Genomic DNA, 17,142 nt, shown 5'->3' on the forward strand with positions numbered 1-17,142 from the left:
TTCTTTCTAAGTTCAGGAATCGACGAACCGCCTGTTGATAGGAGTCACCCAGCGGATACATGCCTAGACGTAGCGGTAAACGAACTGAATAGTCGCCAGTCGACAGACGTTTAAAATTGGCCTGAAAGTGTGCCTCACAGTCGCGTTCCTCCTTGTTTGGTAAGGACTCAGGGTCGGTGCAGCATTCCAATTCCCAAAAACGACGGATTAATTCATCAATCTGTGTATTAGGCTGCAGATGCGAGTCAACCAGCAGATCTGGATTCTCCATTGATCTCATGGCCATGAATGATGATTTTCCAGCATGTGAGGCACCTCCCGTAGCCACCCAACCAAGGCGAGTCTTTTGCAATATCGGCAGTCCAGCAGCTAGTTTAATCTGGCCGACGCATAGCAGATCGAAGAACAGACTGGCTCCAATCAACATGTCGATTTGCTGAGATTTAAAGAATTCAGGATCAGCTAGTTGTATATTTGATGGAATGTTCCATGATGCAGGGTCAAGAGTGAAGCCAGGCTGATTATCGGTGATGGATGGTGCAATCAAGGCCGGGATGCATGTGGAGTACTCCGACACTCGAGATTTGACATTGATGTTGACCGAAAACCCATCGGACGCAAATGCTGCATCACCAATGCCAGAGACGATTACTGTTGACTTGAATTTGCGCAGCTGGAGCTGATGAGCAAGACGAGAGGTGATGATGTGCAACTGCGACCCAGAGTCGAGCAACGCACGGCAAGGCACCAAGGAGCCAGCGCGATTTTTCACGTTGATGACGGCAGTGGCAAGCAGGACCACATCGTGCTTGAGATGCTGGGCGGTAGTGAGAGGCGAAGATAAAAGTGCCGCCAAGGTGTTTTGGGATGACGAATAAGTTTCGGTATCTTGAGCATTGTTTGGGCTAGAAGCAGCGATGTGACTGCTTGTGTTGCCAAGATGCAACAAGCTATGATGTTTGCTTCCACAAACTCTGCAAGCGCTGGAGCCGCAGACTCTCAGCTGATGTCCCCTTTGCAGGCAGTTTAGGCACAGCGCAAGCCGCTTGGCTTCGTGAAGGCGCAGCAAGGGCGATAAATTTGCGAATTGCAAACATTTATAAATAGAGTGGCCTGCGACTTCACAAAACACACAAGCACTCGTTCCATTCCTAGTCACTACAAACGTTCTTCTACTACTGTTGTTCTGGCCCACCTGGGAGCTAGGCGTGTACATTGCCGTAGCGTGATCCGCATTTTCCAGCCTTTGGCAACGCCTCTCTATGAAGGTTGTAAACCGCTCGCATGATGGTATGACGTCCAACGGCGCATCATCCTCCCAGCTAGCCTGCGTAACGCTATCTAGTTTTTGCAGCAACGTATGTACTATGACGCAACCGGCGATCTGTTCCACACTGCCCATCGATTTTAAAGCACGTAGATGAGAGTTGAGCTTATCTGAAAATTCGCGCAGCTGTGCAGTCGCGCCCTTGTCCACCTTTCTCAAACCCAAAATTTCAGAGATGTGTGCCTGAAAAATAAGACGCTTGTTATTAAAACGCTTATCAAGCAGTTCTAAAGCGGCAGCATAATTTGCGTTTGAAATTTCCAATGAGCGAATTGTATCCAGCGCTGTTCCTTTAAGGCATGACCGTAGATGCTGGAGTTTTTCAATGTTGGTCAAATACGGATCCTTGTCAATGACCGTGGTGAACAGGTTCGAGAAATCGGCCCATTCTGTGTAGCCTCCACTAAACTCCGGCAATTTAAGTTGAGGCAATCGAGAGTGGTTTGGAACAACAAAGGTAGAACGCGAGTCATCGGCTGCGGCTGAATTGAAGGTGGAACAATGCGGAATCTGCTGAACCTTGCTTCGATTTCCGCGCTCGCGTTGAAGGGACAGCCGTAGCTGCCTAATAGTTGACTCAAAACTTGTCTGAAGATCCTCATCAACGCTGGCATGATCCACCTCCAACAAACCATCACAGACTATCTCAAATTTCGCCTGCAAGTCAGATGCCATGCTTATGTAATCTTGCAGCTCGTAGTCATCAACATCGCGAAGTCGAGCGGGATCAAGTTCCGAGGACAATCTATTGAGTCGATCAGTTAAATTCTTGATCTTTATTTTAAAAACAGCAGCCTGGGTTCCAACCGCCACTTGACTAGCTGATGTCGCCTCATCATTTCCATTTGCACTTGCACCTTCATCAAACATTATGAATGTAGCGCACAACAAGGTTCACACAGCCGAACTACAATACAAGTCTGATCGCGCAAGTGTTCGTTCGAGCGAGATAGCGTATAGCGGGTTATAGCGCGCAACGATTAGCGGGGATTTGCTACGGCGTTTATGTATAACAACCAACTGTATGCAGATGCGCAAGCAAACGGCTCACCACACAGCTTTGCCCGAACTGATAACTGTCCGTTGACACGACAAGAACGAAGTACAAGAAAAAATAGAAAAAATGAAAGAAAGAAAAATCACGTCGGGGTCACCAAAATGTGTAGTTGCAAGCTTTTTTGCAACCAATTAATTCTAACTGCTTGTGCAGCGAAATTCAAACACTTAGATTAGTTTTCAAATGGATTTATTTGCCGCGCAGGGCACTTATTAGAATTTATAAGTTTTAAATTGTTGCTTGGCAGCCAACTCGAATTAGTTGTGCCTAGGTTGCGATCAAAACGAAAGACTGACTGGTTATGACAATATGTAAAGCGAATCGAAACGAAACTCCAATAAGACGCTCGCCGGTTAGAGCGAAGGGCAGCAATGCAAGCAAAGCAATTCAGAAGGAGAGTGGACAGCAGCTTACAAAGAGCGCGCAAAAAAAACTATTTGCTCTTAGGCTGTAATTATGATTGTTATTTTCTGCTGTTGGATGATGTCCGCAGCCGTCGGTGTTATCTCTGCTGTTACTTGACCAAACATTGTTTATGGGCGGAATATCTCAAGTGGGTCACTTGAGGCCCGCGCCTGTGATGAATATGTTTTCGTTTTAGCTGTGTAATGAAACATGTGTTAAATAACTATAGTTTAGTTCTTCACGGCAAGAAGTTATTGGCAGTTTGCATTTGTCTACATTTTATGTAGTAAGAATTATGCTTAAACAATTATTAGCTTATTAACATAATACTTCAACTTCTTGTATTATCCCATGAACTTATAAATTTTTTGCAGCGATAAATTCTATTGCAATTAAATTTGAATATCTCTACTGGATAGCTCTATTGAATTAAAAGATTTGGTGACGATAAGTATTGCTCCTGTCACATAAATGCATTGATATGATTTCAACTTTCTCATTTAATGTGTTTCCTGCACTTCCTGCTCCTAATTGAATTAGTTTTTTATATGGTCAACAAATTAATAATTAACATTTTTGTGTTGATCGTTTTATCAATAGCGGCGCTTTTCCGCAAACGAAAATGAAAAACTGGTCAAGTTTCGGTCGTTAGAAAAAGTGACATTTGCGATGTGGCGAAAACTAGTCGGTTTAACCACTTAGTTGGACACCGCCTAGAGAGTGAAATCTTTTGAGCGGGAAAAGTGCTCGGAAACATGTGCTGCAACTTGTGTCCAAGAGCGATTTATCAGCTAGCATCTCGCAGCGACGACAACGACAACGTCATCATTATCATTATCATCAGCCGCATCATCATTTACAAAGGCAGAGCGCCAGTCTTTTGTCATTGGTATTGGTGTAGGGGGCTTAGGGGTAGAGAGTTAGGGGCATTCATGATAAATGAAATTTTCTGCACTAAATGTTGCTTTTACTTAAGACCAAAAACTTTTGTTGTGTTGCCACTGGATGTCTGTGTGTTTGTGTGGATTATGGGGGGCGGCGTTTATTATTATTGTAATTTCTTGTCATAGGCATTTGGCCACAACACGCACGTCTCTCTCGCTCTGGGCCATTTGGCACACAACCAAAACAACAACAACAACAACAATGAAAACACACCACATAATACAACATATGTGATTGATTGTAATTGAGGTTGGTAAAAGTTGTTGTGTCAATGTCAGAGCCGGGGTGCTAAATAAAAAAGAATCTGAGTAAAAAATTGGTCTTTAACTTTGGGGGCTGTCACTTGTGAAAAACCAAGGAAGCGGCAAATTTTCTATAATTTTCATACAAGCTTCGAATGATGCAGCACATTGTGAAATTGTTCAGAATGAGAATTCAATGTTAGCCATTTGTCATTTAAGTTATACAGATTAAAAGTGGAGTTCAATTGTTGAATTTGATAAATTGACAATTGAGAGAGACGCCTGGAAGAGTACCTATAAGTATTATACTTAGAAGTACTTATCTAAGTTTTGCTTATAAACACCGTTTTTAAGCAAAAAAGTACTCTAATAATAATTCCCCGATGCAAAAAGCTCACGCAGCAAACAATTTCTAAGGAAATGGCCAGAGTTTTATTTTGGGTTTAGTAAAAATTAAAAAAACAGAACAAAATCTCTAAACAAGCAGTCATAACATATTCTGTATGCCATTATTTTTGAGCTTTTTTAATAAAAATTTAATCCAGTTACTCAAGTCTTGCTTTTTTCAAGTTTCAAGAGCTTGCATGGAACATAATAATAAATTAAAACTCTTTCGCAAACAGCTTTTTGTCTAATTAACATAGAAACCTTCCCGAAAATGACCGTCAAATCCCACATTAACTCTAGACAACTTCAAGTTAAGGCCAAAAAAAGAAAGATGAATAAAAATAAACTTTTTAGTTGCCAGAAATTTCACTTGCGAAAGTTGTGCGCCACAATTAAAGTGGAAAAGTTAAGAGCGAAGAGCTGACCAGGTTTTTTTTTTTCATTTGTGTTTCTATAAAAGTGTATCTAATTTTTTTTTTGGTGCGGAGCCATGGCGTAATGCTCAAAAACTCAGAAGCCCGAAAGGCACATTAACACGTTTCAAATGACTTAAATACGTTGCCAAATTATGGCAAGAATAATAAAACAAAAACTTGGGAAAGTTGGCATATCTGGAAATATGTCAGAGTGTCAACAGCACAAAATAATGAACGAAATAATCGTAAGCAACCTAATCATAATGATAATAAAATGTAACAGAAGAAGAAGAAGAAGAAGACAGCAGCCCCAACTCGATTGTTGTTGTAATATTATCTGGCTTTGTATCTGCCACTACTCGCCATGATTGCCCAAGCGAGCAAATGAAGGGGTTAAGACTCCCAACTCCCCGCTACAGTCAAAACTCTGTCTGCGAGTTTTGGCCTTATGCAATTGTCATTATTGTCTGCGGGCGTTGTTGCTGCTTTTGCTTTATGAATATTAATATACATACATATATATATATATGTATATGTATATAGTATGTATTTTGTTATTGTCGCCCCGTTTAATGCGCAAGCAGCGCGTATCTTCAAGATGATTTTTTCAAGTGTTGTGTTTTTTGTTCGCTGTTGTTGAAAATTTCACTGCTTCTCTTGAAATAAAGTTGTTTCAGTTTGTTTCATCTTTGTTTTCCAATTAAATGCGCCAAAAGCGTAAATTTAATTAATTTAATTGTTGCAGCAAAAGAAATGCTGTAAAAATATTTCAACTTGGCCACATTTTAAGGCTGAATTTGTGCAAGTTTCAGCCAAGTTTATTTCAGTTATTTTTAAAGCATTTTAAACTTGTGCTAGACCTTGTGCTGTGCATAATAATTAAGGAAAATAAAGTTGTTTTTGTTTATGCATTTGTTGAACATATTTCAGTTGTTTTATTTTATGATGTATTTATTTTGTTTCTTAGTTTATGCGTACTGCAAGGATTTCCTTAAAATGTAATAATGATTATAATATATTTGTTTTAATGTGTTTGCTTAAATTTAAATTGATTTATTTGCTTAACATTTTTCTTTGCAGGCGCAATTGTTTATTAATGAACTTTGCTTGAATACTTCATAATCTGTTGGTAAGTGGTTTATATTTTCTTTTCAATTTTTATCAATGTCTTTTTGGAAAAATTAAGTCTTATGTTCTTGTATCGCTTGACAACTCTTCATTCAGGAATAACAAAATAACTGTAAAGCGTTGATCTTCATGGTTAATTATTAAAATAATTAATTTAAATAGAAGAACTATCATTCTCATTATCATCAGATTCCATTTATTTATCTGATCTTGCTTTTTTGTTTGCTTTATTCATTTTGTGCAAGATTTATAAGGATAAATCTTGCTGAATGGTTGCTACACTGTTAAGGGTTAGCAATAATTGTTCACTAAGAACAAAACCTAAACTCGTATAACAGCATACAGCAGTTGTTTCCATAGGAACTCGTACAATTAACAGACGCCTACGACAAACTATGACTAATTGATGATGCTCAGCTGTGCAAACAGTTAGATGAAATAAAATAGAAAAAGAAAAAACAGCCAGCAGAAAGAACTCCTCACTTGAGCGAAAGTATTTCATATGCCATAAATTTCCATAAAGCGTTCAGCTTTAACGGGTACGATTACTCATACGCTGGGGTTTCGCCGCTGGCGATCAAGAGAGACAAGTGAATCATCTATGAATTAAATCCGAATGTGATGTGCACTGTAATGGCAGCGCTCCGGAGCGGCAAATGACGCAAATTCATTCAGCAAATTTTTTGTTATTAACCAAAAGCTTTTATAAATTCATATATATTATATTTTTTTTTTGTCAAAAATTTTGGCAAATGATTGCATTTTTAAATACGGCACGCAGCCAGAAAATGTACGTGATTAGTATGCAAATTTGTTTTAGCGCGAAAAGTGTATCTGATGGATGCCCAAACGCGAACATTGTAGCTATTGGATGCAAATTTCGCTATCATGACATTGGTCGCATGTTGTGCAGAGTGTTTTTCGTGTTTAAACATAAAAATTAAAATGCCTGCGGTTTGTATTTATGGTATTTTCATTTTTTATGTATTTTTTTTTTAATGTTTTGTTGCGGTCTCGCTTGGCAGACGGGTGTATACATTTTTTTGTTAATACGGCCAATCGTAAAGTAGATAACTAGACTGACTGACCAAAGAGGCAAGAAGAAAGAGTGTGCATTTATTAAAACATATTCATTTTCGAATCAGTTGTCATTGTTTGTTCATTTTTTTTTTATAGTTGTCTGATGCCTGCCGGCCATAATAATCGTTGGCTTCGCATTATGCAACATTTGGGACAGAGTTTTATTGAATTAAATTTTGATTAATGTTTCCAGTAAGGAAACTAGTTTAAGTCGTGAGCGTATATTATAACTTAATTTGTTGAGTGGTTTTATATGATGAAATATAGTTTTTTTTTATTTTTATTTTTGGCATAGTCAATTCTCTGTTTTTTCTCTTTTATTCATACTTATCTAATCGTCTGGTTATTGATGAACAACTTCTAACGGAACTAGTATTCATTTACAACTTACTAGTTCTTACAACAGAAAATTATCTTCACTGTATTACAAGGTTTCTTTATATTATTGTTAAAATTTGCAAATTGGAATTAGTCTTATATTAAGATTTATTATCCTTAAGAAGCCCAATAGCTAGCTTGTTGTACCAGCAGCTGAATCACCAAAAGGTACTGCAAATGTTACGTGTTCTTCAAGTATTTTTTCAACATCGCCATTTTGATCATATGCAATTGCTCTAATGCTGACTTGCAAAAGTTTTCTGTGACACGCTCCGAACTAGTTTCTAAAAGTAGTTCCACAATATTAGCAACAAACTGTCTCGCCAAGAGCCACATATCATGTTTGGTACGGTTCCAAAAGTCCGAGTACTCTGTATATCCAATTAGTTGCTTTCACATTTCATTTCAAAAGTTTACAGCCAACTGTCAACACTTCTTGTGCCGCTTTTGCCCGCACTCAATTGCCATTTCAATGGGCCACTAAAAGTGTCATTCTTCATTTAAGAGCGATATCATTTCTATGCTAGCCTCTCAGTACTTGCGAAATTATTGGGTAACAATTTCATTTTGTCATATTTTTGGGTAGAGCTCCAAAATGTTGGAAACGCAACTAAAATGTGACATTTGACATTTTAAGTTAAGTGCTTGCTGCAATCGCTCAAAGGCGAAAACCATTTAAAAGTTTTGTCATTGAGTGGAAAATCAAGAGAACACAGCGTCAATTTGATGATGTTATGAAAGTGAAGACTTTCAGATTTTCCAGCTAATTTAGCAGCTGTGCGTCGCAATGGAAAGTTAGGGCGACACAAAAAAGCAAGTGAGAGTTCTCTAGTCGAGAGTGCCTGACTAGAAGATACTCTGCAAAGAGCTTAAGAAAAACATGAAGGGGTGCAATTCTTTTTTTTTTATTTTGCCACACAATATTAAAACTCTCAATAGGGATATTTGTTATTATTTAATTTCCGCTCGATTACAATGTTTCAGCAAGCAAATGTGTTATTCTAGTGTACATTCTATATTTTAGTGGTTGCAGGGTATACATAAAAAGCTGGCATTGGCTACACAGTGAAGCTGCCAATGCGTGAATGCGCCCCAGAGCAATTTAAGTCTATTGTTCTTTTTGGCCCATTAAAAGTGGCCCCAGCTACAGCGAGTGCCCCCTGCCCTGCCCCTGGCGAACAAGTCGCACTAATGAGCGTCATGGCATGCATAATGCATGGTCGCCCGGCACCACCACAGCCACCCACTCGACAGTAACATAATAGTGGTTGTCAAGTGCAGCGCGTCGTCATCGTCGCATGTGTAAGAGATACAAAGATACTAAGATACTTCCTTGTCCGAGAGCTCTTTGGGCCACAGTCGAGTGCGCACACGAAACTTAATGACAATATCAAATTACACACAGACGCACTGGCAGGCAGTCGGACATTCACGACAATTTGCATGACACACTTAGCCAGGCCAACTGCCAGCTGTGGGAGTGGCAATGCTTAAATCCTCAGCTGTCCGCAAGTTGAACTTACATTTAAAGCCCCTGTCGACTGCCCGTTGGCAGTTTGTCAATGACTTGTTAGCAATGCGAGGCAGTGTCCACACAAATTAATGCAATTTTCACTGACAATTTCTAAAAGCCACAACGAGACTGAAAATGAAAGTAATTTGCAAAAAGCCACGCAGCGTCTTCTTCTTACTCAAACACAAAGATCGTGAGGCCATAAACAAACCTCAATGCAACTCGCCAAGAGAGAAACATGTGAAAGTCGATGTTCGCTCGACCCGCTGCTGATGCTTTGGCATTTAACGGAGGGGGGCACAATCGAAAGTGTGGAGTTGTCTAATGATATTTTCTAAGTTAGGCACAAATTTAGACTTGACTTTTGCGGTAATACAGGTAGCTGTTTCCATGCAGAAGAAAATAAATTAGGTACGTATATATCTTTTGATTCTAAAAAAAATTATTTTCAAATATATATAATTTCTTAAAACAGATTTACTCATACCAAAAAGTTTTATATTTTTGGGGCTTAAGATTTGAAGAAACTCTTGTGGTTTCTTTAAATAGTTTTTGCTTCTCTGCCCCCTCCCCCCACTCCCACATAGGTTTTAACTGTCCTACAATTATCATTTTCCTACCATATTTCCATTTCAAATTTCGCTCGCTTTGATCTATTATAGTTTTGTAATTATCTTCGCTCTCATTTCCTACACTTGGCACTTATCCATGGTCTTTCCTTTCTCTTTTGCTCCATGCTGCTTAATTGATTAACTCCCACACTCTAAACTTAAGTCTCACACCAATTGTATATTTTATGTTTTGTCTTCCTCATTCTGGGCACAGTGCATCTTTCATGGGGTCTTCGCATGCCTTGTAAATAACTTCCTGCATACTTAGCTCAACCAATTAATCAAATAATCAAAAACAAAAAAAAAAAAAAAGAAACTGTAAAAGGTATTCACGCGATACCTTTCCAGGCGACTCACATGGAAACCCATCGATAGCAGCTGAAGTGCTTCCTCAAAATTACTCATCGCGATTGGTGCGATAAGAAGTATTATTAACTTAAAAGCAGTGCAAATAAAGTCAGCTTTTAATATAAAATATGCAATATATAGAAGAAGATATATATAAATATTGTTTTATATACATATATATGTAAATATAGAGAATGCAACTTACTGACGTCAGTGAGAGGCAAAAAGCGACTTACCTAGAAAGAAAGAAATTATAATATGATTAATTAACGCTGAGTCAAGTAGTATTCAAATATTATAAACAAATAAGTATTACTATTTGGAGTGCTTTGTATGTACTATATATAAATAAGGCCATGTGCACCAAGCATTGTAAATTTATTGATCTTAAAAATGACCAGAGCCAGCACCCACGTCATATAGGAAAATATAGATATGAATGTATATACATATATGCACATATATTCTCACAGTTGGACATATAATTAAGTGCGAACAAAATGGCAAAAGATAAAGGCGCCTATGGATCTTATATGTAGTAAGTATATTATAAATAGAGGCCAGCGAACTTTGAAGGTCTTAATTGGTTGCAGCATTTCCGTTAAGCGGGCGTGTGCACTGTAAAGGGTTGCCAGATCAATGCACTGTCTGGGTTCATTTGAAGTTGGCTGCGATATGTAAGCTGTCATTAGCATTATCATAAAATTATTTGTTGATTATACAGCCAAGCGACTTTCATCTTTAGCCAGTTGTCAGTATTGGTTTTGATGTCCGTGTGATCTTTTCTACTCATTGCTCGTTGCCTGCAACACATTGACCCTGACTGAGTGATGGGGTCGTAGCTGAGCACAGAGCGTGGCATTGTCTGGGCTTATGGCGTCTGTAAATTGTCAGCTAATTGCATTCGATATGAAGTTGTGGGTCATATTGATGTCTCGCTTGAAAGGCGGAAGTTGATGGCCTATCTATAGCTCTCATATAAATTCAAAGCTTCAACCCACGCTGTGTCAAAAACTAACACCAAAAACTAAAAGCAAGTAATACCTATTGACAGCGCTACATTTAAATTGTCACCTCTACAAAAACCCACTACCAAAATAAAAAATTAATGAAATCAAACCTGAATTCCTTTTAAATTCATTTCGTGTGTCCAGCCAAATTTGGATAGTATTTCTATATAAGGCTAAATATTTTTAGTGGCGTTGCGCGTGGCCAAAACTAAAGATCAACAAAATTTGCCTTAAGTTTTGGTCTTGTGCGACTTGTTGACACGCTCTTGTTGACTTTGAAATTCGATTTAGAGACTACGCAACCTGCCCGATCTTATCAGATGCCTTATCTTATCTGTGTTACTTGGCTGCCACACAATTTTGAGTTGTACAAATTTGTGTTAATTACGTCACTAAAAACAATATTCATTAGGCATAGCGCCTGATAATTGAACGGGTTGGGCTGGGGCGGGTCAACTGGCAAACAATTAGCGTTCCCAGCATGTGGGAGTACCGGAGGGTATGTTACATAAACTCTTAAGTGATTAAGGTCAGTCTGTTAATTAGAAGACCAATAAATGAAAGTGGGTGAGCTTCGGGAATGAGTCTAAGGTGTTTTATATACACACATATAGCGGCTACTTTGAAGTGCAGTTGCTGCAGTAGCTTCTGTGAAGAGGCGGGGCGTTTTGCGAGAAGCCCTGCAGAGCATATTGTATCGGGGAAATCTATTTAATGCAATGAACAATGTGTTATTGTATAAAAAATATGATCAACTTAAAATATTATAATGATAAGCCTTGAAGATTTTTACATTGATTTTTGATCAGTTCTGTAATATTCGTACGCTTGACTAAAAAATATAGTAAATTGAAAATTTACATTCTAGGAGGAATAACGTATTTCCAAAAAGGTAAATTGAATTACAATTTGTGTTTGGATAAACTGAGTAAAAATTGTGTGCCCTCTTTGTCAATATCTAGAATATCTGTGGGCTGAGCCATGTTTGCAAATTGAATTTTAACAACTTCATAGCAACTTTTCAATGGTAAACCTATCCAACTGACGGACTTTTATTTCTCAATGCTTTTTTTTCGTTTTTAATTAAATGCTGACAATATTGCAACATGTGGCTGGCCACATTTCAATGCAAGTTTACCTAACGACAATTGACAGACATCAAAATAAACGGAGTAAAAAATTCAAAAAATTAATATCCGAGCTGTGTATGCCCAGCTGCATGCCGCCTCTCTGTGTCATGATTTTTGGCATTGCCACATTGCCATGTTGAGCAAAACGGCGGAAATATCAAACAATTGGACAGTGCTCGGCCCAGGCCGTCACTAACAAACCATTGCAAATGCCGAGGAAAAACTCGAAACCGAGTTGCCGAGTTGACATTTTCCAAAGGGACAATTGCACATGGCAATGCGAATAGGGAAAAACAAGTGGTAATGCCCAGGCCCATTGTTTCGCCTAGAGAAACAGCTGCCAGAAACCGAACTGAATCCCTGGGCTGCCTTTGTTCTATAAACATTTTGCGCTGTTCAAATTCAACTTCCGCTCTGGTAATATTTTCTCTGCTTTTTTTTTTCTCGATTTTTTCTTCTTTTTGCTTGACTTGATTTTAGTGCTGATTTATATTGTATAGCTCGGCACGGCCTGCAGCTATATATTGAATATCAAATATGATTTTAAGACGCAGCCAGCAAAAAAAAAATGAAGTAAAAAATTGCCTTGAATTGAATTTTATGTCGCAGCAGCTTAGGCCCTGACGTCGACGTTGACGCTGATTCTGATTCTGACTTCGACTCTTGGGTTTTACCTCTCGCTCTTTCATTTTTTACTGCACTTTACTTGGCGCAACAATAAATTGCCTTTTATATATACATAGAATCTGCGGCTGCATTATGTATGACTACCATGAGATAAACGAGTGTATATATACACATACATATATAGTATGTATTTTTGTATATATATACTCTCTTTGTGGCTTTGCCATTTATGTTATTAATGCGGCGCATGCCTTGCGGCTGCCTTTGTCTGGGCCCAGGAACCTGTTTGCCCAGGAGGCTTTGCTGCCTATTTTTTTGTATGCCCTTTCAGAGGCTCTTATAATATTGCCAAGCGATACGTAACGTATCGAAAAAAGTCTTTCGTAGCCCATCAGAAACAAATAATATATATACCCAACGTATATGAGGCCTCATGGTCAGGTTCTATATAAGGTAACGTTCTCTGTTTAGTTTCTAATTTTGTTCCACATTTTATGATTTATATCTTGCGTAACAATATTGGGTTTTCTTGCACATATATGCAGTTGACATCGAATCGATAAGTTTGATTTTTCCTCATAATTATACTTTATAACTGCAGATATGTTATTCTCATAATTATACTTTATAATTGAGTACTCATGCAATATTTATTGTCGGAACACTTTTTAATACACCATTTTTAATTGTTGACTGCGTATTTCTAAAGTCCTTAAAAGACCTGTCGAGTTCTTAGCTACAGCTACAGCTGCAAGGGTATTTAAAGTTCGTTGAAACCCGGTTGTCTATCGTGTTTTCGCTTCGCATGAAAATCAAAGTTTATAGCTGAGCATATAAAAAATATCGTTGATTGATATCGCTTTGGCATTTGATGTAAGTGAAACGCGTGCAGCGCAAATTTCATTAAATTTTAGCAGTTGCCCGCATATTTTACAGATGCCATAATTAATAGCCATGTGGAGGCTTTTGATACATTGTAGAAAACTTGCCCGTTGGCGATATAATTACAAGCGTATTTTACAGCACATGTGGAGATCGATCCGAGAAGTTTCTCTACAGCTTTTAAATGGGCCTTGTCTAGGGTGTGTAAGCGGCTAGCGGCTTTTAGCTTTTAATTATATTCTTTTGAAGTGACTTCTTTGAACTTCTTTGTAGCGGCTGATATAGCAAATGGGTAAGAAATGACCAGGGCTAAGTAGTTGATATATTCATTAGAAAATAGTGGGAAACAAAAGATCCCAAATTTATTAATTGTTAAAAATTGGAAAGCATATATTTTCCATTGCTTCTGCTTTTCGGCGTCTATATCTATGATATTATTCTATACTCATACTTATTTCTTAGTATTTTCCCATTTAAATAAAACTCCTATGTGTGAAGAAGTCATATAATTACCAGAATTTGGTAATCTATCCTGATAACAAAAATAACACGTACGAGTCATTTGCCACTAACGGCACAGTTCACACTTTTAAGTCCAACAGAAATTGGTGCTATATCTAATGCAACCCATTTATAAGCCCATAAACTTCACACAACAGTAGCCAATTGCAGAAACAGCTCTCTAACCACTGTGTAGCAACGCGCAATCTACTCCATTTCGCATAACGACGCACGTTTCCACATTTGAGTTTTTTTTTTTTGGCTGCCTAATAAAACTGGAAAGTCTATCACCGCATGTTCTACTTCGCATTTTCAGTTGTACTCGTGTCAGACAAATCGTCAACAATTCAAAACGAAATGGAAAATTATAGTGTGCGACCAGTTGGTGTTGCAGTAGTTGTACCAAAAGCACGACGGATACAAACCACCGAATCGGACGAGCACAGACACCACTCATTATATGTATGTGTGTGTCTACGGAGTGACAGCGGCAGACAGAGCCAGGTAGATGGGTGCTTATGGCATCCAACTGTAAACCGGTTCACGCGACTGCGCAGCGACAGAGAACGGCCAGCGCGTTGGCTGCGCATGCGCCGGAAAACCTGTCCAGCGATTTGCTCTGCTCCCAAGACAATGTAATGGAAGAGCATCGGCATACAACAACAGCCTCAATGGCGCATCAATTATGTTAATGAAGCTTTAAATGTGTCTTGATATTGAAAAACTTGTACAGGTTTTTCACAAAAAAATTAAAAAGACAAAATTGTTATGTGGCCGGCTGGTGCAGCTTAGCCGGTTTTTCCTATGCTTCTGGCAGAAAATGTTAGTCTCGAAAAAAAAAAACCTAAAGACGAATTTGCATATGGCGACCTTTGGCAGTCACCAAATATCTCTCGAGCTGGGCCCACACCTTCCAGCCGTGTCATTTTCACAGCGTTATTACACATTCTGTTTTTCTTGGCTAACGAGCTTTTGTTTATATTTCACGCTTTTGCCAGCAACGGGGACGGCTCTGACCCTGAGCTGATTTATCCAATAGTTTATGGCCGACTCGTAACTGGCTTTCATGTAATGCATGTGCGCAATATTTCTTGGTGGCATTTTAAGTTGCCGTAAATGAGAGTATTTGTGCACATTTATCCTCAATCAGGCTGCACAAATTCCCCAGTGTCATGTAAAATGTCAGAGCTACATTTATTCTGATAAGTATGAAAGTCAATTGCCTTAGAACTAACTAAATGCATACCTAAAGTACGATATCTCACTGTACGCAGCGGATTTGAATTTGTGAAGGTTTATTTAAATACCCTAAGTTTGGACTACACTAGAACTAATTTAAAGGTTTCTGTCTTTTGTTATATCGAGCTCATGAATGTTAATTTTACATTACTAATTAACAGGTTTATAATTCTAATATTTTTCCCAGAACAAAAATCAGCTAGAACTGTACATCTATATTATTTTGGTGAATTTTAGTCTATAAAATTAAATATATACTTCAATGATTTTCTTCTTCCTTCTGTATCTCATGTTTCTCTGTTCTGGACGGTTAACAGGAATATAAATATGTTAACAAGAGTAACAGCTGTAGATCTTACAATTTACTATACCTATTGATATTAAAATGTAACTATTGGCATTGAAATATGCGTATATTTAAATAAATATGATGTACTTCCTGATAAAAGTTATATTAAAAAACATTTTTATCTATTTATGCTTCGATTTCCTCGGCGAACTAAAGCATACCAATTTCATTACAAATATTTTCAAATTATCTATAATATATTATTAGGTGATCAAATCATAAACATTTCCAAAATTCTGTTCAAATAATTATCAAAAGTTATTTGCAGTATTTCAAAGCTGGAAGAGAGCTAACCATATATATATACCGTACATATTTATGTATAAAATCATAAAGTTCAACTTGGCATGCTTCGTAAAGTTGCACTTATAACCGCGGGGTTGCCTTGGAAAAGCCAATTGCTGGCATTTGGTTGCAACGAGGTTTACGATTATGATTACGATTATTATGAAATTTTTTATGCGTTGCATTTAATGCAACGTTAAGCTCGGTGAGCGGGTGCTGAGGTTGCTATGCAAATATTTGCAATTTAAATAATGTGAGGAATATGCATTAAGGGTAGGTGGAGATTAGTGAGGGGTGGCTTAAATTAAAGCATGGACAAAGTCGGGCAGTATTCAATATTAATCATAAAGCCAGGCAAAAAAAAAACCTTAAACCATAAACTTTGTAAAATTCAAAAAGCAAATTTGAAACCAATATCCATCAGCCAAAAAATAAAAACATATAATTAAATATACTCTAAAAGTCATTTAAAATTCTGCATGTTTTATGTGGGCTAAAAAACAAACTACAAAAACTATAAAGAAAAGTAGATATGAATATTGAAAATCCATTGATATAAAATACCCAAATAATTGTCTACACTTATGTCTATGCAAGACACTAAAGTTGTGCAGCGAATAACTTTTATTTTATAAATAACCGAAACCAAGTACTATCAAAAATAGTATAGCCATAACCATGCCAAAGAAAACTATGGAACTATAGATCTTTTTGCATATGCGTATAGCCTACCATATCGGGTCTGAAGTAGACCTGTTGCGTATACATGGAACTTTTCAATGAGGACGTCTTATCCGGAAATAATATGCATTTGCCTGGCATTGTTCCTCTGCCTGAGCCAGCATTAATTGTTGATGTTGTTGTTGCTGTTGTTCTTGTTGTTGTGTTATTGTTTGCTGTCAGGTGATGATGGCCAACGCCCACGTCTGTTTTCTGTGCTGTCAAACTGCTCGTCGAGTTGACTTTTGAGGCGTGTGAGAGGCGTTTCATATGCGTCCACATCTGATGCCAGGGCGCCGCGTCTTTCTATATAGTTTTTTGTTTGGTTTTTTTTTATTTTTTATTTTTTTGGGGGGTTGTTGGGGTGTGGCGTACACGCAGGAAGAAGAGTAGTTTGTTGTTGTATAGTTTTTTGTGTGCGTGTGTATATGTAAGAGAGTGTAAAGGATTGTATTGAGTTGGTTTGTTGGGTGTACGAAAAAATAGAAATAAATACAATTTTATTTTAATTGAATGCGGCCAATTTTTCATTATTCAAAACTATAATTTTAATTTATGTAAA

At 37.8% G+C, this 17,142-nt stretch overlaps 2 protein-coding genes across 7 annotated transcripts in view; one reads left to right on the forward strand and one right to left on the reverse strand.

Moving 5' to 3' along the window:
- The window catches only part of DIP-zeta (Dpr-interacting protein zeta), a 182,136-nt gene that overhangs the window by 50,080 nt on the left and 114,914 nt on the right, over window positions 1–17,142 (forward strand). For all 3 annotated transcript variants that reach the window (XM_015172608.3, XM_032437552.2, XM_070208977.1), the window contains exon 2: window positions 5,860–5,908. The gene's annotated coding sequence lies outside the window, so the exon portion shown is untranslated. The remainder of the gene's footprint in view (window positions 1–5,859; window positions 5,909–17,142) is intronic.
- The window catches only part of LOC6627664 (uncharacterized), a 74,626-nt gene that overhangs the window by 45,262 nt on the left and 12,222 nt on the right, over window positions 1–17,142 (reverse strand). For 3 of the 4 annotated variants that reach the window (XM_070208967.1, XM_070208966.1, XM_070208968.1), the window contains exon 3: window positions 16,593–16,886. The exons of the other annotated variant lie outside the window; for it this stretch is intronic. In XM_070208967.1, coding sequence (XP_070065068.1) covers window positions 16,593–16,886 — 294 coding nt within the window. The remainder of the gene's footprint in view (window positions 1–16,592; window positions 16,887–17,142) is intronic. 4 annotated transcript variants of the gene reach the window in all.

The sequence above is a fragment of the Drosophila virilis genome, chromosome 4, assembly GCF_030788295.1.
Source record: "Drosophila virilis strain 15010-1051.87 chromosome 4, Dvir_AGI_RSII-ME, whole genome shotgun sequence".
In the NCBI taxonomy this organism is placed as follows: domain Eukaryota; kingdom Metazoa; phylum Arthropoda; class Insecta; order Diptera; family Drosophilidae; genus Drosophila; species Drosophila virilis.